This window comes from Neoarius graeffei, chromosome 18 (genome assembly GCF_027579695.1).
Source record: "Neoarius graeffei isolate fNeoGra1 chromosome 18, fNeoGra1.pri, whole genome shotgun sequence".
NCBI lineage: Eukaryota > Metazoa > Chordata > Actinopteri > Siluriformes > Ariidae > Neoarius > Neoarius graeffei.
The window spans coordinates 23,605,856-23,626,416 of record NC_083586.1 but is presented as its reverse complement, the minus strand read 5'-3'; the positions used below and the strand labels follow the sequence as shown (position 1 = coordinate 23,626,416).

At 40.6% G+C, this 20,561-nt stretch overlaps 2 protein-coding genes and 1 pseudogene across 2 annotated transcripts; all 3 read left to right on the top strand.

Moving 5' to 3' along the window:
* Nucleotides 1–475: 475 nt before the first annotated feature.
* Nucleotides 476–1,990, top strand: LOC132865740 (UDP-glucuronosyltransferase 2C1-like; annotated as a pseudogene).
* A 9,294-nt stretch (nt 1,991–11,284) lies between these two features.
* On the top strand, nt 11,285–13,927 carry LOC132865739 (UDP-glucuronosyltransferase 2A3-like). The gene is made up of 2 exons (XM_060898264.1): nt 11,285–11,315; nt 12,405–13,927. The coding sequence occupies exon 2, from the start codon at nt 12,464–12,466 to the stop codon at nt 13,925–13,927; it is 1,464 nt and encodes a 487-aa protein (XP_060754247.1). The 5' UTR covers nt 11,285–11,315; nt 12,405–12,463.
* A 4,382-nt stretch (nt 13,928–18,309) lies between these two features.
* Nucleotides 18,310–19,182, top strand: LOC132865738 (UDP-glucuronosyltransferase 1-6-like). The gene has a single exon (XM_060898263.1). It carries the CDS (start codon nt 18,310–18,312, stop codon nt 19,180–19,182), a length of 873 nt encoding a protein of 290 aa, XP_060754246.1.
* Nucleotides 19,183–20,561: the final 1,379 nt, after the last annotated feature.

Here is a 20,561-nt window from a genome sequence, read left to right as displayed (position 1 = left end):
AACCTTTTCCCACATGTTTGCTCAGTCTCCAACATGCCTTTTGGCAAACTCTAAATGGGATTTCATATGGCTTTTTTCAGTAATAGTTTTCTTGTCATCAATTGACATGTCCAGGCTGTGGTTGTGATATGAACAGTTTTTGCCATCTCTGCTGTGGATCACTTCAGTTCCTTCAGAATTACCCTGGCCCTCTTTGTTGCATTTTGTCTAATATCCTCTTAATATAAGGCACTGTCTATATTATTTCTGAGAAGTAAAGAATCTAATAATGGATTTCGCTCATTTTATCAATTGTGCATGAGAACTAGTTTGCTGATATGCTCTGTTCAAAACTAAACAGACTTGCATTTCTAAAAGTCCTCTGTATTTCACCAGCTTTCTGTTCTTTACAGTAGGTGCTGCAATGAATGGACAAATAATTCAAAAATCTGGATTGGTCTTGGTCACCCTGCTGGTGGCCTCAGTCTATACTGGGAACATTCTGGTCTTCCCTGTGGATGGCAGCCACTGGATCAACATGAAAATCTTAATCGAGGCTCTTCATGACAAAGGTCACAACGTTACAGTCATACAAGCTTCGGACAGCTGGTACATTGAAGAAAGGTCCCAGCTTTACACTTCTGTCACTTTAGGAAGTTCAGCAATTTTTGAGCAAGAATTTATCTGGGATGCTTGTCATGTGGGCTTGTCTGAAATTCGAGAAGGAGATGTAGGACAATGCAGTTCAAATGGTGGAAAAAGAGAGAAGAATGGTGATCAACATGATTGAAAACCAGGAACTCATGCAGTCCTTGAGAGCTGCCAAATACATGTTTATTACTGACCCTGCTTTAATGGGTGGTGTCATTGTAGGCCATTATCTGAAACTTCCCATTGTTTTTAATGTTCATTAGGCAATACATCAGGAGAGCCATTTTGCAATCGCTCCTTCACCACTTTCTTATACTGTATACTGTACCATTACCAATGTTAGAGCTAACAGACCACATGAGCTTTGAGAGAGTGCTAAATGTTCTCATGTACATAGTAACTGAAATACAGGTTAAATATTTTCTGGGTTCATCATACAATGAATTGTGTTATCAACTATTTGGTCCAGAGCTAGACTTTTCTGAATTAGTTCAAAGAGCAGATCTGTGGCTGTTCAGAGTTCATTTCATCTTTGAATAGCTACACACTACAGTGCCAAATGCTGTCTACATCGGTGGTTTCCACTGTAAACCATCCAAACCTCTTCCACAGCACCTTGAGGACTTTGTGCAGAGCTCTGGTGAACATGGCATCATTGTCATGTCTCTGGGAACGATGGTTGGTCAGCTTCCTCATGATGTAGCCAATTCAATAGCTGAGGCTTTTGCAGAGCTTCCACAAAAAGTTATTTGGAAATATAAAGGGGAAAGACCTTCCACAGTGGGGAACAATACATTAATAATGGACTGGGTACCCCAAAAACAATCTCCTTGGCCACTCTAAGACCAGGGCATTTGTAGCTCATGGTGGAACCAATGGAATTCAGGAAGTTATCTGTCATGGAGTTCCTATGATTGGTTTTGGACTCATCTGGGATCAGCCTGACAATCTTGCAAAAATTAGAGTGAAGGGAGTCGCAAAAAATGTCAATTTTGCAACTGTGGACAAAGACTCCTTCTTTTTAACTTTCAAAGAAGTGCTCCATAAACCTTCATACTGGAAAAACATGCACAGATTCCCCAGACTCTACAGAGATGTGCCAATAAAACCTTTAGACAATGCTGTCTTCTGGATTGAGTACACGATGAGGCATGGTGGTGCAGCTCATCTACGAACAGAATCGTATAAAATGCCTTGGTATTCTTACCACTCTGTAGATGTTTTACTGTTCCTGCTGTGTGTTCTTTCATTTATTGCCTTCACTACATTTGCAATCATCAGACATATCTGCTATAGGCTGTGTAACAACAACAAAAAAAAAGAATATACTTTTGGTGAAATATTAGAGAACCCACCTTAAGCATAAAGCTAAAAGACTCTGATTAAACTAGAATATTTAATACACACTATATGGCCAAAAGTTTGTGCACATCTGACATCACACCCATATTTGTTTGTTGAACAGCACATTCCAGATTTATTCCCCTCTTTGTGATTATAATAAACTCCACTTTTCTTGGAAGACTCGCCTCAAGATTTTGAGGTGTGGCTGTGGGGGATTTGTGTTCATTCATTTACAAGAGCATTAGCGAGATCAGACACTGATGGTGATTGAGGAGGTCTGGAGTCCAGTTGGCGTTCCAGTTCACCTGAAAGGTGTTCAGTGGGGTTGAGTTCAGGCAGGGCTCTGTACAGGACACTCCAGTTATTCACTCCAACTTTAACACACCATGTCTTCATGGAGCTCGCTTTTTGTACAGGAGCATCATCATGCTGGAACAGCTTTGGGCCTCAGTGAAGGGAAACTAATGTTACAGCATATGGAGACATTCTATACAACTGTGTGCTTCAGACTTTATGGTAATAGTTTAGGGAAGAACCACATATGAGTGCAATGGTCAGAGGTGCACATACTTTTGGCCTTACAGTGTATGGTTTCAGTGTGAATATACAATTGACAATTAAACGTTCATACACCATTTCCCTGATCCCCTGAGAATATATAAACATCTTGAAACCGGGATTTCCTGAAGGGCCATATTCAGAGTTGGCAACTTAAGTCCAAAATTTACAACAATATTTATGTGGGAAAAAGTTCCTCATATTCAGACTTGTGTAAGGGTACAGCTATACCCTATAGAAATGCTAATGGTTTAATTCTGCTGGGGGCAGGTGAAGTAAATGTGGGTAAGTCAGTGTGGTGAATGCCTATGTAAATGTGTTCCCACCTTATTTCCCACCCCTTAACTCAAACTAGCAGACTGTTTATGAACTGGTAAATAGCAAATTTATTAAAACTTGACTCAGCTCTTAGGCTACATCCACACGACAATGGCAACGAGATTTTTTTTTAGCAGGTAAAAAAAAATATCGCGTCCACATGGGCAATGGATCAGTAAAATATCAGGTACATATGCCAACGCAACGCTTGCTGAAAACAATGCAATACACATGCCACACCTCTACGTGCGCTGTAAGACGGTCCCATCGGAGACACCAGAACAATAGAAGAAGTAGGACGCATGCGCATAAACCCCTTCTTCTACCCGGTGTGCTGCTTGTTCTAGTCATGTGGTTGTGACGTCATCGTAAACAAATCCGTTCTACTCATCCAGATGACTTCGCAATGGCGCCGTTGCCAGATTTTTCCACTCTGGAAACCGTTCTCAAAAAATATCGTTTTGGGGCACCCAAAACGCCGGTGCCGTGTGGACGCCAGGCCGAAACGATAAAAAATTTTATCGGATTCACCTGAATCCATTGCCATGTGGACAGTTTTCTGGTAGAGTAATAGAATAAAAGTAACCAAAAAAAGAGGCCTTCACTGAGGTTCTCAGTACTTCAAAATCTTAAAGCATATATGCAGAGCCATGGCCTCACTTTCGTTTATAAATGCCTTGAGACCTCAAGAATGGCACAGGAATAGTTTTAAGCATTAACAATAAATCTAATATAGTAATTTTTATGATTAAAGTGATTCATATAGGTAGCGGTCTGAGTGAATGACCTTGACATCCGTAACGTCACAGCAGGAAGTCTATCGGTCTCATCGCCATTTCCACTATACTAAAACACAGAGCTGACTGCAACTCTAATCCTCCATTTTGAGCTAATTTATCACCATGCCACATAGATGTGTTGCTGCACCCGCCAGCAACACAACAGAAGGTGGATTTACGTTGCATTCATGGTCCAAGAATGCTCTACTGCAAAGATTTGGATGCATTTTGCGAGAAGTTCACGGGCACATTGGGCACCTATGAAGTGGTCTCTCCTCTGCGCTGCACATTTTACTGAGGACTCATATGAAACCTCTGATCTGTTGAGGAGCATTGGCTATAAGCCCGTATTGAAAAAGGGTGCAGTATCAACAATTAAAGAAAACTACAAGAAAAGGAAAGTATTTATTTTCTTTAATTTTTTTTTTTTTAAAGCAAAGTTCAGTTGCACCAGTCCTCCCGGAGTGAGCCGAGGGTTGTTGCTAAAACCTGGGATGGAATGGGACGTGACTTATCACTCAGGCAGTGACCTCCCCGTGGTTGTTGCTAAAACTGGTGACGTCCCGTTCCATCCCGGGTTTTAGTAATTGCCTGAGCCGAGTCGTAATGGCGGAGAACTCAGTATGGGCAAAATAGAGAAAGAGTGGGGCAGCCCTCCGATTTCTAAACTGGATATTGCTGCCATCTCACCCTTACGTAGAAGAAGCGAATGAATGGAGAACTGAACGAACAACTGAAATTCAGATTGTTTCAAAAAAATTGGCCACAAGATTGGCCTTCAAGAAGCGAGAACACAGACGGGTAAGCTCCGACTCATTTGGATTAAAATAAATAAATAAATAAATAAATAAATAATTGTTTACCTGCATTTAGATTAATACATATAACTTGTATTCTGTATTTAAGTTACCAGTATAAGATAATTTAATTTGCTTCAGAATGTGATTGTCTCAGTTCATCTGATTATTTAATTAGCCTTTTACGTTTTATCAGTGAAAATGCATGCATGTACATGTATGTTGCATAAGTTATAACACCTATTCTGTTTTAATGAGAGTCAACCCACAATCAGTGAAGTCAAATCAGTCTTAGTTGAGCAAGTCGGTAACGGTATTTCTTATTTTCACCATAAATTTTTATTTATATGACTTTGGTCTATAGCTGTCAAAGACCTCGGCCTTAAAACCGGTTACCGCTGTGATGTCACGTACCCAGGGCTGGCTGGCTCAGCGGGGCAGCTCGAATGCCAACTTTGTGGTCGATTTTAACTCAAAAATATATATATTTTTATTCCCATTTATGCAGCATACAAGAGTCAAGGATGGAGATACTATCCACTCAGAAATGTATTTTAAAATAAGGGTTCTGCATACTGTATCTGCTTTAAGCCCAAGTCTTCATAAAGTGAGTAGACTAAACCCTTACTTTTAACCTTAAATACTCGCACCAGTTGAGGTTTAAATTACCAATATTTTAAAGTCAAGTGAACTATTTTTAAAGCAGTACTGCATCCCAGGACAGTAATGGATCCTTATAGGCCTATAGATAACTTTCAATCAAAATAATTTCCCTTACAGTACCTCTGTAAGTACTATCATTTCAAATAACAAAATGAAAAAGTTACAGTAACTGTCGAATTCAGTGCTCACAAAATGCAGGCTACACCAATTTCAACTTAAAGCCCTGCATGCAAACTCGAATTTCTCAGAGAGAGCAGTTAGGCTATTTTCCCAAATAAAATCAATCGTATTCAGTGCATTCAAAAGCAGTAGTATGAGTCTGTATCTCAGTAAACAGTTCACAAAAAGTTTGTTGGTTCCACTTTCAATTAGAACAGTCAACAGTGTCCATTTCACACGAGGTGAATTCGTAGGGGAAGTAGATTAAATGCAGTTCGGAGGGAATTCCTTTAAACCCAGTGCTATTGTAGATGAAGTCGAGTGGCAGGGAAGACTCCGAGAGGGAAAACTCATTCAACTTGCCGAACCGAACCAACGTCCACCGTAGACTCCAACGCCGTCTTCAAGTTGGTACCACTCAGTATGACAGTCCACACGAACCAACACAATTCCGGCATCAGCTAAAGACTATCCATTAAGCAAAACTTTACTTTATTAACATAAACTCCTCACCAACTTCATCTGTTCACCACCATCTTCTTCCTGCCCCTGCTCTCTGAAGTCCCGCCTCCTCTGCATCCACTTTGCTCTCCTATTGGTCTAAAAGTCAGTCAGTCTTACGGGCTCGTCACACTTCAGTTACGGACTTTTTCAAGTGAATTTTCTGAGCTCCACATTCAGTTTATTAAAAAAATCACCTGTGTGTTGTTTATACCTCTGAAATTGCCAGATTTTTCTTGAGTGTGACAGGGTGCAGGCACTTACAGATGCAGGTGCAGGGGAGAGCGGGAGAAGCAAATTGTAGACGGCCAAATAGGAAGACAAGAATCGTGGTCAGAGAAACAGGTAAGGATTGGATGATTGGTTGGTAAACAGGATATTGAAAGCGAGGTCAGGCAGAAGAGAAACACTGAAAGATACTTCATGCCTAGTGAGAAGGAGAGGGGTTTAAATTGCTGAGCTGATCGACAAGGAAATGAGTGACAGGTGTAATTAATAGACGGGACAGAGGGCACTGTGATTCATGTGAAGTGTAGTTTGAAGTGTCCATGTTTGGAGGCTGTTACTGACAAAGTGTCCAAGACAGGGTTTTTATAGAGTCTATATTACTGCCTTTAAACCCTCATTGGATGGGATTTATATGTGCAGGGTGAAGCTTGACTGAACCAGAGGCCTGTCTTAGTGAAGCACAATTCTCACCTTGCATTTAAGAACATTCATTCATTCATTCATTCATTTATGCATGCATGCAAGTGAGAAAATAATAAAATAAGAGTAAATCATTAACCTGGGTTCTGGGATAAAGGCTCTTTGCTCTCTCACACACACACTTGAATGAACTTGTTTGGCTTGTGGGATCATGCCTAAGGTATGTCTCATCTCATCTCATTATCTGTAGCCGCTTTACCCTGTTCTACAGGGTTGCAGGCAAGCTGGAGCCTATCCCAGCTGACTACGGGCAAAAGGTGGGTGCACCCTGGACAAGTCGCCAGGTCATCACAGGGCTGACACATAAACACAGACAACCATTCACACTCACATTCACACCTACGGTCAATTTAGAGTCACCAGTTAACCTCACCTGCATGTCTTTGGACTGTGGGGGAAACCGGAGCACCCGGAGGAAACCCACGCGGACACGGGGAGAACATGCAAACTCCGCACAGAAAGGCCCTCGCCGGCCACGGGGCTCGAACCTGGACCTTCTTGCTGTGAGGCGACAGCGCTAACCACTACACCATGCCGCCCCCCTAAGGTATGTCTGATTTTTTTATTTTTTTTTAAATTCAGGCACTTACAGATGTAGGCGCAGGGGAGAGCGGGAGAAGCAAACTGCAGACTGGGCCAAATCGGAAGACAAGAATCATGGTCAGAGAAACGGGCAAGGGTCGGTCGATCAGCAAACTGGATATCAAAGGCAAGACGAGAAGGTGAGGTCAGGGAAAGAGAGAATACGGTCGAGAATACAAGAGGTCAGGCAGACTGTAAACGACTCAGTACGACAGGAGAGAAACACTGAACAATACTTCGCATCTAGTGAGAGTGAGAGAGGGGTTTAAATAGCTGAGCTGATAGACAAGGAAACAAGTGACAGGTGTAATTAATAGACAGGACAGAGGGCGCTGTGATTCATGTGAAGTGTAGTTTGAAGTGTCCATGTTTGGAGGCTGTTTCGAGCTTGCGTTCTCAACATTGTTACTGACAGAATGTAAGTGTCCAAGACAGGTTTTTTATATTGTCTATACTACTGCATTTAAACCCTCGTTGGATGGGATTTGCATGTGCAGGGTGGAGCTTGACTGAACCAGAGGCCTGTCTTAGTGAAGCACAATTCTGACCTTGGATTCATTCATTCATTCATTCATTCATTCATGCATGCAAGTGAGAAGATAATAAAACAAGAGTAAATGATTAACCTGGGTTCTGGGAGTAAATGCTCTTTGCTCTCTCACACACACTTGAATGAACTTGTTTGGCTTGTGGGATTACACCTGTGGTATGTCAGATTTTTCATCTCATCTCATCTCATTATCTCTAGCCGCTTTATCCTTCTACAGGGTCGCAGGCAAGCTGGAGCCTATCCCAGCTGACTATGGGCGAAAGGCGGGGTACACCCTGGACAAGTCGCCAGGTCATCACAGGGCTGACACATAGACAACCATTCACACTCACATTCACACCTACGGTCAATTTAGAGTCACCAGTTAACCTAACCTGCATGTCTTTGGACTGTGGGGGAAACCGGAGCACCCGGAGGAAACCCACGCGGACACGGGGAGAACATGCAAACTCCGCACAGAAAGGCCCTCGCCGGCCACGGGGCTCGAACCTGGACCTTCTTGCTGTGAGGCGACAGCGCTAACCACTACACCATGCCGCCCCCCTAAGGTATGTCTGATTTTTTTATTTTTTTTTAAATTCAGGCACTTACAGATGTAGGCGCAGGGGAGAGCGGGAGAAGCAAACTGCAGACTGGGCCAAATCGGAAGACAAGAATCATGGTCAGAGAAACGGGCAAGGGTCGGTCGATCAGCAAACTGGATATCAAAGGCAAGACGAGAAGGTGAGGTCAGGGAAAGAGAGAATACGGTCGAGAATACAAGAGGTCAGGCAGACTGTAAACGACTCAGTACGACAGGAGAGAAACACTGAACAATACTTCGCATCTAGTGAGAGTGAGAGAGGGGTTTAAATAGCTGAGCTGATAGACAAGGAAACAAGTGACAGGTGTAATTAATAGACAGGACAGAGGGCGCTGTGATTCATGTGAAGTGTAGTTTGAAGTGTCCATGTTTGGAGGCTGTTTCGAGCTTGCGTTCTCAACATTGTTACTGACAGAATGTAAGTGTCCAAGACAGGTTTTTTATATTGTCTATACTACTGCATTTAAACCCTCGTTGGATGGGATTTGCATGTGCAGGGTGGAGCTTGACTGAACCAGAGGCCTGTCTTAGTGAAGCACAATTCTGACCTTGGATTCATTCATTCATTCATTCATTCATTCATGCATGCAAGTGAGAAGATAATAAAACAAGAGTAAATGATTAACCTGGGTTCTGGGAGTAAATGCTCTTTGCTCTCTCACACACACTTGAATGAACTTGTTTGGCTTGTGGGATTACACCTGTGGTATGTCAGATTTTTTTTTAATTAATTTGAAAATTGAAAAATATATTTACTTTTTAAGTGAATTGTTTTGTAGGCCGTTCTTGTAATAACTTTATCCATTATAAATTTGTGTTGACGCAATTTGCCTTTTGCTATACATTTTTAAAGTGCTAGTCTTACAAAAATGACATCATTAAAATCCAGGTTTTCTGTGCACGATATGCTCAAATAGGTTGTAAAGTTCACCAATAAATAAAAAAATGTTTCGAAAAAGATTTTTTTTTTTTTGCGTCTGAATTCTGTTCCAAAAATCACGAAAAGCTTGTCTGCCATTGTTAGATTGCAGCAATTTATTGGTCAGTGGTGCTGCATGTGTGGCATCATATGCACAGCTGCCTTCTTTTGTATCCACACTGATTCTATAATCTTCTCTGCAATGGCGTGCATCCTTAATACTAATTCTTTTGAAAACGATGACAAAAGCTCTTTCAGAGCCTATAAATACAGAAAAAAACGATGAGTTAGTTGAGAGAGATCACAGGATGGCGTGTCCATTCATTTGGTATTGAAATCATGTTTTTAGATGCAATATAACATCGTACGTGTATCAGTGGACAAATAGGCAATGACAAGATTCAGAAATACAAAGGAAAGTTTATCACAGAGTGATTATAAATGAATCTTGCAATGGCCTGTTCCTTCGTGCCAATTCCATGATTATTGCCATTATGTTATTTCCTTGTATAAAACTTCCTTACCCTGTATAAAACTTCAGAACCGCTATCAGTTGGTGATACTGCAGGTTCAAAGTTACTCTAGCTACTAAATGTGTCATGTTTCTTTTATTGTTTAAAAGGATAAAGACTAAGGACAACTAATAAATTCAAACAACAGACTAAACACAAGCTTGACACTTACTGTGCAACGGTAAGCTCTTTGGGATGGCGCTTCTGACTTTTGTTTCCAGATCGTCGCTCTGCTTACCAGACATTGCTCAAATCCTTCTATGTGAATTTGCCTCACAAATTTATCTTTTTCAAAATGTGTGGAGCAGACACCAAACCGTCCTGCCGGCTTGAAGTTACCTCACTTTCTCCGTCCAAATCGAGCCCGTTCATTCTGTAAGTGTCCTGCCAACTTTGGGCTATAATGGATCGAAATTCCGCTTTTTTTTTTTTAATCAGCTACACTTGAACAGCTTTGAACGACACAACTCTTAGGAGGCATGCTTTGGTTTTAATTTTGTTTTGGAATAAAAAAAATCGTCAAAAAGGTGCTACGTTTTGCAAAGCAGATGAAGCCAGAAATGCTGCAAACTTTCAAGCGTTGCGCGTATGACATCATTTCCTTTGAATGAACAAAAACTTACTAGGAATGCATTCGTTTAATGGCAGACTCAAAGAGCCAAACTGGTTAAATAGAACATGTTCCCGGTCTTGTATTAAAATACAGTTTAGATAGTAAACTCTTTAACATTTCTAGTTTTATAAGGTATAATTTCCAAGGGTGATGTTATTTTCGTAAGACTAGCACTTTCAGCAAAAGACAAAGTAATATTATTCCAGTGATTATTATTAAAGTTCTTTCCATGATCAGTTTTCTAGTAAATGCTGATAATATGAAACTACCATCACCATGCCTCACATTTGGGATGGTATTCTTAGGGTGATGAGCAGTGTTAAGGTTCATGAAATGTAGTGCTGTGTGCCAAGGCCAAAATGTTAACTTAAGGTGTCGTTAGATCAGCGAACCTTTATCAACATGTTTGCTGAATGTCCAACATGCCTTTCACCAAACCTTTTAATTTACTTTGTACTTCACTAGATTAATCATAATTTTTAGTCTGCAGTGAGGTTAACATTTGTTTCATGGCATTTAAAAATCTCAGTTTTGGTTTGATTTTAATGGATGCATCCATATCTTATGTGTTTAAATAGAAATTGTTCATATTTTCACATTGTTATATAGGATATATTATATTTTGCAAAATTTCTCTTTCTGCATTACATACCGTACATTCATGAAATTCTACATGTTCATTCCAGTTCATTCCAATCCTTACTTACAATCTTATTATTACTTAGGAATTTCCGCAAATGTTGATTATTATTGTTGGATTTATGTTGAACACACACACACACACATTATATATATATATATATATATATATATATATATATATATATATATATATATATATAGATAGATAGATAGATAGATATATAATATGAGTGATTCCATGCTTATGGGTACTGAAATGGGGACATGAACTTATTCACCTAAAACCATTTCTTTTTTTACCATCAGGTCACAAAACATGTAATCTTTAATGAATGATATGTTAAAAGATAACTTTTATTTTCTGAGATGTAATAAAAACATATTTATATGCCAAAGTCAAGCCTATGAGTTCCAAAATGATGTCTGTTACATTACTTCTGTTACGATTGTCCATCTCGCGTGACGTCTGTTACAAATTAATTACAATCTAGCTCTATACCATGTTAATCTTATTGAAAGAATGTGTATGTTTATTCTACTACACATGTTTATTAATTATATTTGCTAAAACATCACCTTCCTATGTTTCAAAAAGTAATTCTACATTGTTAAAATTGAGAATTTATATGTCCACAACACTTCTGTTACGTTCTGACTTTGGCATATAAATATGTTTTTATTACATCTCAGAAAATTAAAGTTATCTTTTAACATATCATTCATTAAAGATTACATGTTTTGTGACCTGATGGTAAAAAAAAGAAATGGTTTTAGGTGAATTTTTAAAAATAAGTTCATGTCCCCATTTCAGTACCCATAAGCGTGGAATCACTCATATATATATATATATATATATATATACACACTACCACCACCATGCTTCACAGTTGGGATGGTATTCTCAGGGTGATTAGTAGTGTTCGGTTTCAAAGGTCAGTTTTCCAGTTCCTACTTATAAAAAGCATCCCTGTAACATGAAACTACCAGCACCATCCTTCATAGTTGGGATGGTATCCTCATGGTGATTATTAGTGTTGAGTTTCTAATACACGTAGTGCTTTAGGTCTCGTTAGATCACATAACCTTTTCCCACATGTTTGCTCAGTGTTCAACATGCCTTTTGGCAAACTCCAAATGAGATTTAATATGGCTTTTTTTTTTCAGAAATAGTTTTCTTGTCATCACTTGCACATGTCCAGACTGTCGTTTTGAGATGAACAGCTTCTGCCATCTGAGCTGTGTATCTCTCCAGTTCGTTCAGAATTACCTTTGCCCTTTTTGTTGCATCTTTGTCGAATACCCTCTTCATGCAAGGCACTGTATATATTATTTCTGAGAAGTAAAGAATCGAATAATGAATTTCGCTCAATTTATCAGTTGTGCTTGAGATCTACTTTAGTGATACACTCTGTTTAATATTAAACTGACTTGTATTTCTAAATGGACTTGTCTGTATTTCTCCATCTTTCTTTCTTTACAGTAGGTGCTGCAATGAATGGACAAATGATTCAAAAATCTGGGCTGGTCTTGCTCAGCCTGCTGGTAGTCTCAGTCTATACTGGAAACATTCTGGTCTTCCCTGTGGATGGCAGCCACTGGATCAACATGAAAATCTTGATTAAGGCTCTTCATGACAAAGGTCACAACATTACAGTCATACGAGCTTCGGACAGCTGGTACATTGAAAAAATGTCCCAGCTTTACACTTCTGTCACTTTAGGAAATTCAGCAATTTTTGAGCAAGAATTTATCTGGGATGCTGTAAAGAGGTTCTTGGAAATTATGAGGGAGGGGTCCATGTGGGCTTGTCTGAAACTCGAGAAGGAGATGTGGGACAAAGCAGTTCAAATGGTGGATAAAGAGAGAAGAATGGTGATCAGCATGATTGAAGACCAGGAAGTAATGCAGTCCTTGAGAGATGTCAAATATGACTTGTTTTTTACTGATCCTGCTTTAATGAGTGGTGTCATTGTAGGACATTATCTGAAACTTCCCACTGTTTTTAATGTTCGTTGGACCATACATCATGAGGGCCATTTTGCAATCGCTCCCACACCACTTTCTTATGTACCATTACCAGGGTTAGAGCTATCAGACCACATGAACTTTTTTGAGAGAGTGCTAAATGTTCTCATGTTCCTAGTAACTGAATTACAGATTAAATATTTTATGGGTTCATCATACAATGAATTGTGTTATCAGCTATTTGGTCCAGGTGTAGACTTTTTTGAATTAGTTCAGGGAGCAGATCTGTGGCTGTTCAGAGTTGATTTTATCTTTGAATTTCCACGCCCTACGATGCCAAATGTTGTCTACATCGGTGGTTTCCACTGTAAACCATCCAGACCTCTTCCACAGCATCTTGAGGACTTTGTGCAGAGCTCTGGTGAACATGGCATCATTGTCATGTCTCTGGGAACGATGGTTGGTCAGCTTCCTCATGATGTAGCCAATTCAGTAGCTGAGGCTTTTGCAGAGCTTCCACAAAAAGTTATTTGGAAATATAAAGGGGAAAGACCTTCCACAGTGGGGAACAATACATTAATAATGGACTGGATACCCCAAAACGATCTCCTTGGCCACTCTAAGACCAGGGCATTTGTATCTCATGGTGGAACCAATGGAATTCAGGAAGCTATCTATCATGGAGTTCCTATGATTGGTTTTGGACTCGTCTGGGATCAGCCTGACAATCTTGCAAAAATGAGGGTGAAGGGAGTTGCAAAGAATGTTAATTTTGCAACTGTGGACAAAGACTCCTTCCTTTTAACTGTGAAAGAAGTGCTCCATAACCCTTCATACCGGGAAAATATGCAAAGACTCTCCAGACTCCACAGAGATGTGCCAATAAAACCTTTAGACAATGCTGTCTTCTGGATTGAGTACACAATGAGGCATGGTGGTGCAGCTCATCTGCGAACAGAATCATATAAAATGCCCTGGTATTCGTACCACTCTGTAGATGTTTTACTGTTCCTGCTGTGTGTTCTTTCGTTTACTGCCTTCACTACATTTGCAATCATCAGACATGTCTGCTATAGGTTGTGTAACAAGAAAAAACACAATTAATAAGAATACACTTTGGTTAAAATATTACAGAACCCACCCTAAGCATAAGGCTAATAGGCTCTGTTTAGAATAGAATATTTAATATACACTATATGGCAAAAAGTTTGTGCACACCTGATTATTACTTAGGAATTTCATATATATATATACAGTGCCATGAGAAAGTTTGGGCACCCTTGACAAATCCCAGTATTTTTCATTCATATATAATTGGGTGTTTGATTCTACAACTTAGTCTTGACATATGAAATAAATAAAAGACACAGACATATTTCAGCATTGAAGAGAAGTTTATTGGGCTAACAGAAAAAGTGCAATATGCAGCAAAACAAAAATAGGCCCGTGCATAAATTTGGGCACCCTAACAGAAACATTCCATCAATATTTAGTGGAGCCTCCTTTTGCAAAAATTACAGCCTCTAGACGCTTTCTATAGCCACCAATGAGTGTATGGATCTTGGACGAAGGCATCTTGGCCCACTCCTCCTTGCAAAACATCTCTAATTCCTTGAGGTTTGAAGGTCTACGAGCATGGACAGCTTGCTTCAATTCATCCCACAGATTTTCAATGATATTCAAATCTGGGGACTGGGATGGCCATTCCAAGACATTGTACTTGTTCCTCTGCATGTATGCCCGAGTGGATTTTGAGCAATGTTTCGGGTCATTGTCTTGTTGAAACATCCATCCCCGGCGCAACTTCAACTTTGTTACAGACTCTAGCACATTATCCTCAAGAATCTGCTGGTATTGAGTGGAATCCATGCGACCGTCAACTTTAACAAGGTTCCCAGTACCAGTACTCGCCACACAGCCCCACAGCATGATGGAACCTCCACCAAATTTCACTGTGGGTAGCAGATGTTTCTCTTGGAATTCTGTGTTCTTTTTACGCCATGTGTATTGCCTCTTGTTGTGACCAAATAACTCGATTTTTGTTTCGTCAGTCCACAAGATCTTATTCCAAAAGGATACTGGCTTGTCCAAATGTGCTTTTGCATAGTTCAAGCGACTCAATTTGTGGCGACTGCGAAGAAAGGGCTTCTTCCTCATCACTCTCCCGTACAGTCTTTCCTCATGCAAATTGCGCTGTATTGTTGCCCTATGCACAGTGACCCCATCTGCAGCTAGATCCCTTTGCAAGTCTCTGGTGGTGGTCTGTGGGTTGTTTTTAACAATTCTCAGCATCCTTCGTCTTTGCCTCCCTGAAATTTTTCTTGGCCTACCACTTCTGGCCTTGACAAGGACTGTGCCTGTGGCTTTCCATTTTCTTACAATGTTCCTCACGGTAGACACTGACAGCTGAAATCTTTTGGAAAGTTTTTTGTAGCCTTCCCCTAGTCCATACTGCTCTATAATCTTCGTTTTGAGGTCATGAGAAAGTTGTTTTGAGGCCCCCATCTTGCAGCTCTTCAGAGGACAGTCAAAGAGAAAGAGAACTGGCATTTGGCCACCTTAAATAGCCTTTGTCATGATTGGATGCACCTGCCTATTAAGTTCAAGGCTTAATGAGCTCACTTAACCAACTTGATGTTTTCAATTACTCTGTGATGATTAGTTACAGGTTTTCAAAGCAACAAAATGTCAAGGGTTCCCATACTTTTGCACAGCCTATTTTTCACATTTGATTTAATTTCATACAAAGGAATACACCAATAATTAAAATCAGTGTCTGCAAAACAACCCAGCACTTGGCTCTGATGGGCAAAGGAAGGACATGCCACTAGGGTGTTTTTCTGTGGAGACAGAGTCAATTATTGTACAACCTCAGACGGGGTGCCCAAACTTTCTCATGGCACTGTATATATATATATATATTAGTGCTGTCAAAAATGTCGCGTTATTAACGCGTTAACTTGACTCAATTTTAACGGCGATAATTTTTTTTATCGCGAGATTAACACTCTGTGGCATGATGTAGGTTTTTCATAAGCTTTTGAAACTGCCAGGAACTTGGAACAGAGACTTTGGTTAGAAAACCGATAGCAGCTAGACTGTAATGCCACGCCCCGCACAGCCAGAGTCCTCTGCCCCCCCAAGAACCAGCGCGGGCAGGGCGCGCTAGTAGAGATGGGATTTATGGCTCTTTGATGGGATCTGCATCTTTGTGATCCGTTCTTTGAAAAGAGCCGTTCAAAAGACTGGCTCATTTGGCTCTTTTTAAATATTTATTCAGTTTTAAGAAGACAGCGTCTAAAGAAGCCAGATCCCTCTGAACTGTAAACTCAATGCTATCCCAGAAATCCTTCCTGTAATATGCAAATTTGGCCGCCTCTGATTGGACAGCGCGACGCATCAACAGGCGGAAAGTGTAAAAGTACAAAATGTGTTAAGTGAGCTGAAACAGTAAAGATCAGATTCAATGCAATATTTATCAACGAACAACTTAAACTTAATATAATAGTGTACTTTATATTATAATCAAGCATGTCAAGCCTACCGTCACTGTGTAACCTATCTCTCTTTAGTTGTAGACTAACTCAAACAGTAGATCATTTCACTCATGGTTCTCTTGCTAGCCCCACGCCGGTGCTCGGCTTAGGTTTCACTTTGCGGTGGCTGTGTCAAGACGTGTTATGCTTTGCAATAAAAAAACAACAACATTGGTACAAAGCAAGCCCATTCACTTTTTTATGCTGATAAGAGAATTACAATGTTTTTATGTGACAAAAATGTGCGATTAAATTGCGATTAATCATGAGTTAACTATGACTGTCGCGACATTAATCGCGATTAAATATTTTAATCGCTTGACAGCACTAATATATATATATATATATATATATATATATATATATATATATATATATATATATACTACCACCCCCATGCTTCACATAGTGCTTTAGGTCTCATTAGATCAGAGAACCTTTTCCCACATGTTTGCTCAGTCTCCAACATGCCTTTTGGAAAACCCTAAATGGGATTTCATATGGCTTTTTTCAGTAATAGTTTTCTTGTCATCAATTGACATGTCCAGGCTGTGGTTGTGATATGAACAGTTTCTGCCATCTGTGCTGTGGATCACTTCAGTTCCTTCAGAATTACCCTGGCCCTCTTTGTTGCATCTTTGTCTAATATCCTCTTAATGTGAGGCACTGTCGATATTACTTCTGAGAAGTAAAGAATCCAAAAATGAATTTTGCTCATTTAATCAATTGTGCATGAGATCTAGTTTGCTGATACTCTGCTCAAAATTAAACAGACTTGTATTTCTGAAAGTACTTCTCTGTACAGTATGGGTGGCACGGCAGTGTAGTGGTTAGCGCTGTCGCCTCACAGCAAGAAGGTCTGGGTTCAAGCCCCGTGGCCGGTGAGGGCCTTTCTGTGCGGAGTTTGCATGTTCTCCCCGTGTCCGCGTGGGTTTCCTCCGGGTGCTCCGGTTTCCCCCACAGTCCAAAGACATGCAGGTTAGGCTAATCGGTGTCTCTAAATTGACCGTAGGTGTGAATGTGAATGGTTGTCTGTGTCTATGAGTGCGTTTACATGCACATAGAGAAAATTGAATTTCTGCCGTAGCTCGACTGAAATTGAAGTTCTAAATGCCATGGATACACCTTAGCTTGGCTGAAATCGAAACGAACTGGATTTCTCGTAATCGAGCTACGCGACCTAGATTATGCGATTGTAGCCGAGCTACTTAGTGCATGTAACCCTATCGAGCTATGTAGTCGAGCTACTTACTTCCCTTCCGGAAGTGATGAGTGACGAGACCACAAGCGGGAAACACAACAGCCTCGGTCAGCATTACAATAGTAGTAGTAGCGAGCAGCAGAAGAGGTCAGGAGGAACAAGGAGACAAAAAACAAAAACAATTGAACTTTTTGTGTGTTTATTAAGACATAAGTTAAATTGTAAGCAAAAAATGGACTTTAGAAAAATATACAATTGTGCAAAATAAGTTGTCTTACAAAACAGTGGTCTGCGCAGGACAGTTTGTAGCCAACAGGTGGCAATGACATGTGGTGTGAATGTAAAGTGGAAATCACTCCTCTTTTTCATGACGACAACCGGAAGTGTGCCAACACGATGGGGCGTGTAGCACCACCTGTGGCTCGGGTGCACAATGTACCTCACACAATAGCTCGATTTCCTTGTGTGCATGTAGGATTGGATTTCTCTGGCACCCCTGCTGGGACCCTTAGCTCGATTACCGACAGTAGCTCAATTTGGATGTGCATGTAAACGCACTGTATGTGTCAGCCCTGTGATGACCTGGCAACTTGTCCAGGATGTACCCCGCCTTTCGCCCGTAATCAGCTGGGATAGGCTCCAGCTTGCCTGTGACCCTGTAGAACAGGATAAAGCGACTAGAGATAATGAGATGAGATGAGACTTCTCTGTATTTCTCCAGCTTTCTGTTCTTTACAGTAGGTGCTGCAATGAATGGACAAATAATTCAAAAATGTGGACTGGTCTTGCTCACCCTGCTGGTGTCCTCAGTCTATACTGAGAACATTCTGGTCTTCCCTGTGGATGGCAGCCACTGGATCAACATGAAAATATTGATTGAGGCTCTTCATGACAAAGGTCACAACATTACAGTAGTACGAGCTTCGGACAGCTGGTACATTGAAGAAACGTCCCAGTTTTACACTTCTGTCACTTTAGGGAATTCAGCAATTTTTGAGCAAGAATTTATCTGGGATGCTGTAAAGAGGTTCTTGGAAATTATGAGGGAGGGGTCCATGTGGGCTCGTCTGAAACTCATGAAGGAGATGAGGGACAATGTAGTTCAAATGGTAGAGAAAGAGAGAAGAATGGTGATCAGCATGATTGAAGACCAGGAAGTAATGCAGTCCTTGAGAGATACCAAATACGACTTGCTTATTACTGACCCTGCTTTAATGAGTGGTGTCATTGTAGGCCATTATCTGAAACTTCCCACTGTTTTTAATGCTCGTTTTGCCATACATCATGAGGACCATTTTGCAATCGCTCCCTCACCACTTTCTTTTGTACCATTACCAATGTTGGAGCTATCAGACCACATGAGCTTTTTTGAGAGAGTTCTAAATGTTCTCATGTACATAGTAACTGAATTACAGATTAAATATTTTATGGGTTCATCATACAATGAATTGCGTTATCAACTATTTGGTCCAGGAGTAGACGTTTTTGAATTAGTTCAAGGAGCAGAATGTATTGAAAGAAGTGCTCTACAACTCTTCATACTGGGAAAATATGCAGAGACTCTCCAGACTCCACAGAGATGTGCCAATAAAATCTTTAGACAATGCTGTCTTCTGGATTGAGTACACAATGAGGCATGGTAGTGCAGCTCATCTGCAAACAGAATCATATAAAATGCCTTGGTATTCATACGGTACCACTCTATAGACGTTTTACTGTTCCTGCTGTGTGTTCTTTCATTTATTGGCTTCACTACATTTGTAATCATCAGATATGTCTGCTGTAGGCTGCGTAACAAGGAAAAACACAACTAAATAGGTTTAACATGTCTATTTTATAATACTATATTTTTATTTTATCTTATTTTACTCCTTTTCCTCCCAGTTTGGTCTTAGCTGGTTTCCATTCACTAGCCAGCTCTTCCATATCACACCAGGGAGAATGATGGCTGACATGTGCTTCCTCCATGACACTTAGGGCCCGTTTACACGAGGACGCTGTCGGGTAAAAACGACTAAATATTTTATCGGAAGTGCCTTTCGTCTACACGGGGACGGCGTTTCCGAGGCTGAAAAACTGAAAAAATTGAAAATGCCTTCCAGAGTGGATAAGTTAAAAACAGCCCCCGTTGCATATCCGTCTAAACTACCCAATACGCCAAACTCTGCTCGGATCTGCTCACGTCGGGTACGCGTTTACGTCATACATATGTCATATACTGTACATGCCAGCCCGGGAAGTAAGAAAGTAAGTAAAAAAGTAAGAGCATGTCTGATTACATCGATCCAACGGACCTTCAAGCTGCTCTGGCAGCTTTAATAAACCTCCAGGAGTCCTTCGAACATCTATACCGAATCTGCACATATACCGTTAATGAACAGAGGCGGGTATAGTATGCTCTTACTTTTTTACTTACTTTCTTACTTACCATAGCCAGAGTAGTCAAAGTTTTCGCGGCGCAGATGTGCAGATCAGACAAGACGGAAGACGTTGCGCATGCGTGCAGACATAGTGGAGGTCTTTCACAGCACCAATTAGCCGCCTGGCATGCACATCCAATTGAATTCCACACATTTATGCGTCACTGTATAGACGCAGATTTCCTCCTTGAAAACGGTCGTGTAGATGCGGAAAAAAGTGAGAACGAAAACGGACTTTTGCGTTTTTGTTTCAGACCGTCCCCGTGTAAAGTGGGCCTTAAAGTTAGCACATCTTTCTTAAGCCCTGTTCACACGGCAACGGATTCAGGTGAATCTGATAAAATTTTTTATCGTTTCGGCCTGGCGTCCACACGGCACCGGCGTTTTGGGTGTCTCAAAACGATATTTTTTGAGAACGGGTTCCAGAGTGGAAAAATCTGGCAACGGCGCCGTTGCGAAGTCATCTGGATGAGTAGAACGGATTTGTTTACGATGACGTCACAACCACATGACTAGAACAAGCAGCACTCTCGCGCGCATCATTCGTAACAACAGAAATTGAAATTGTTTACACATTAACC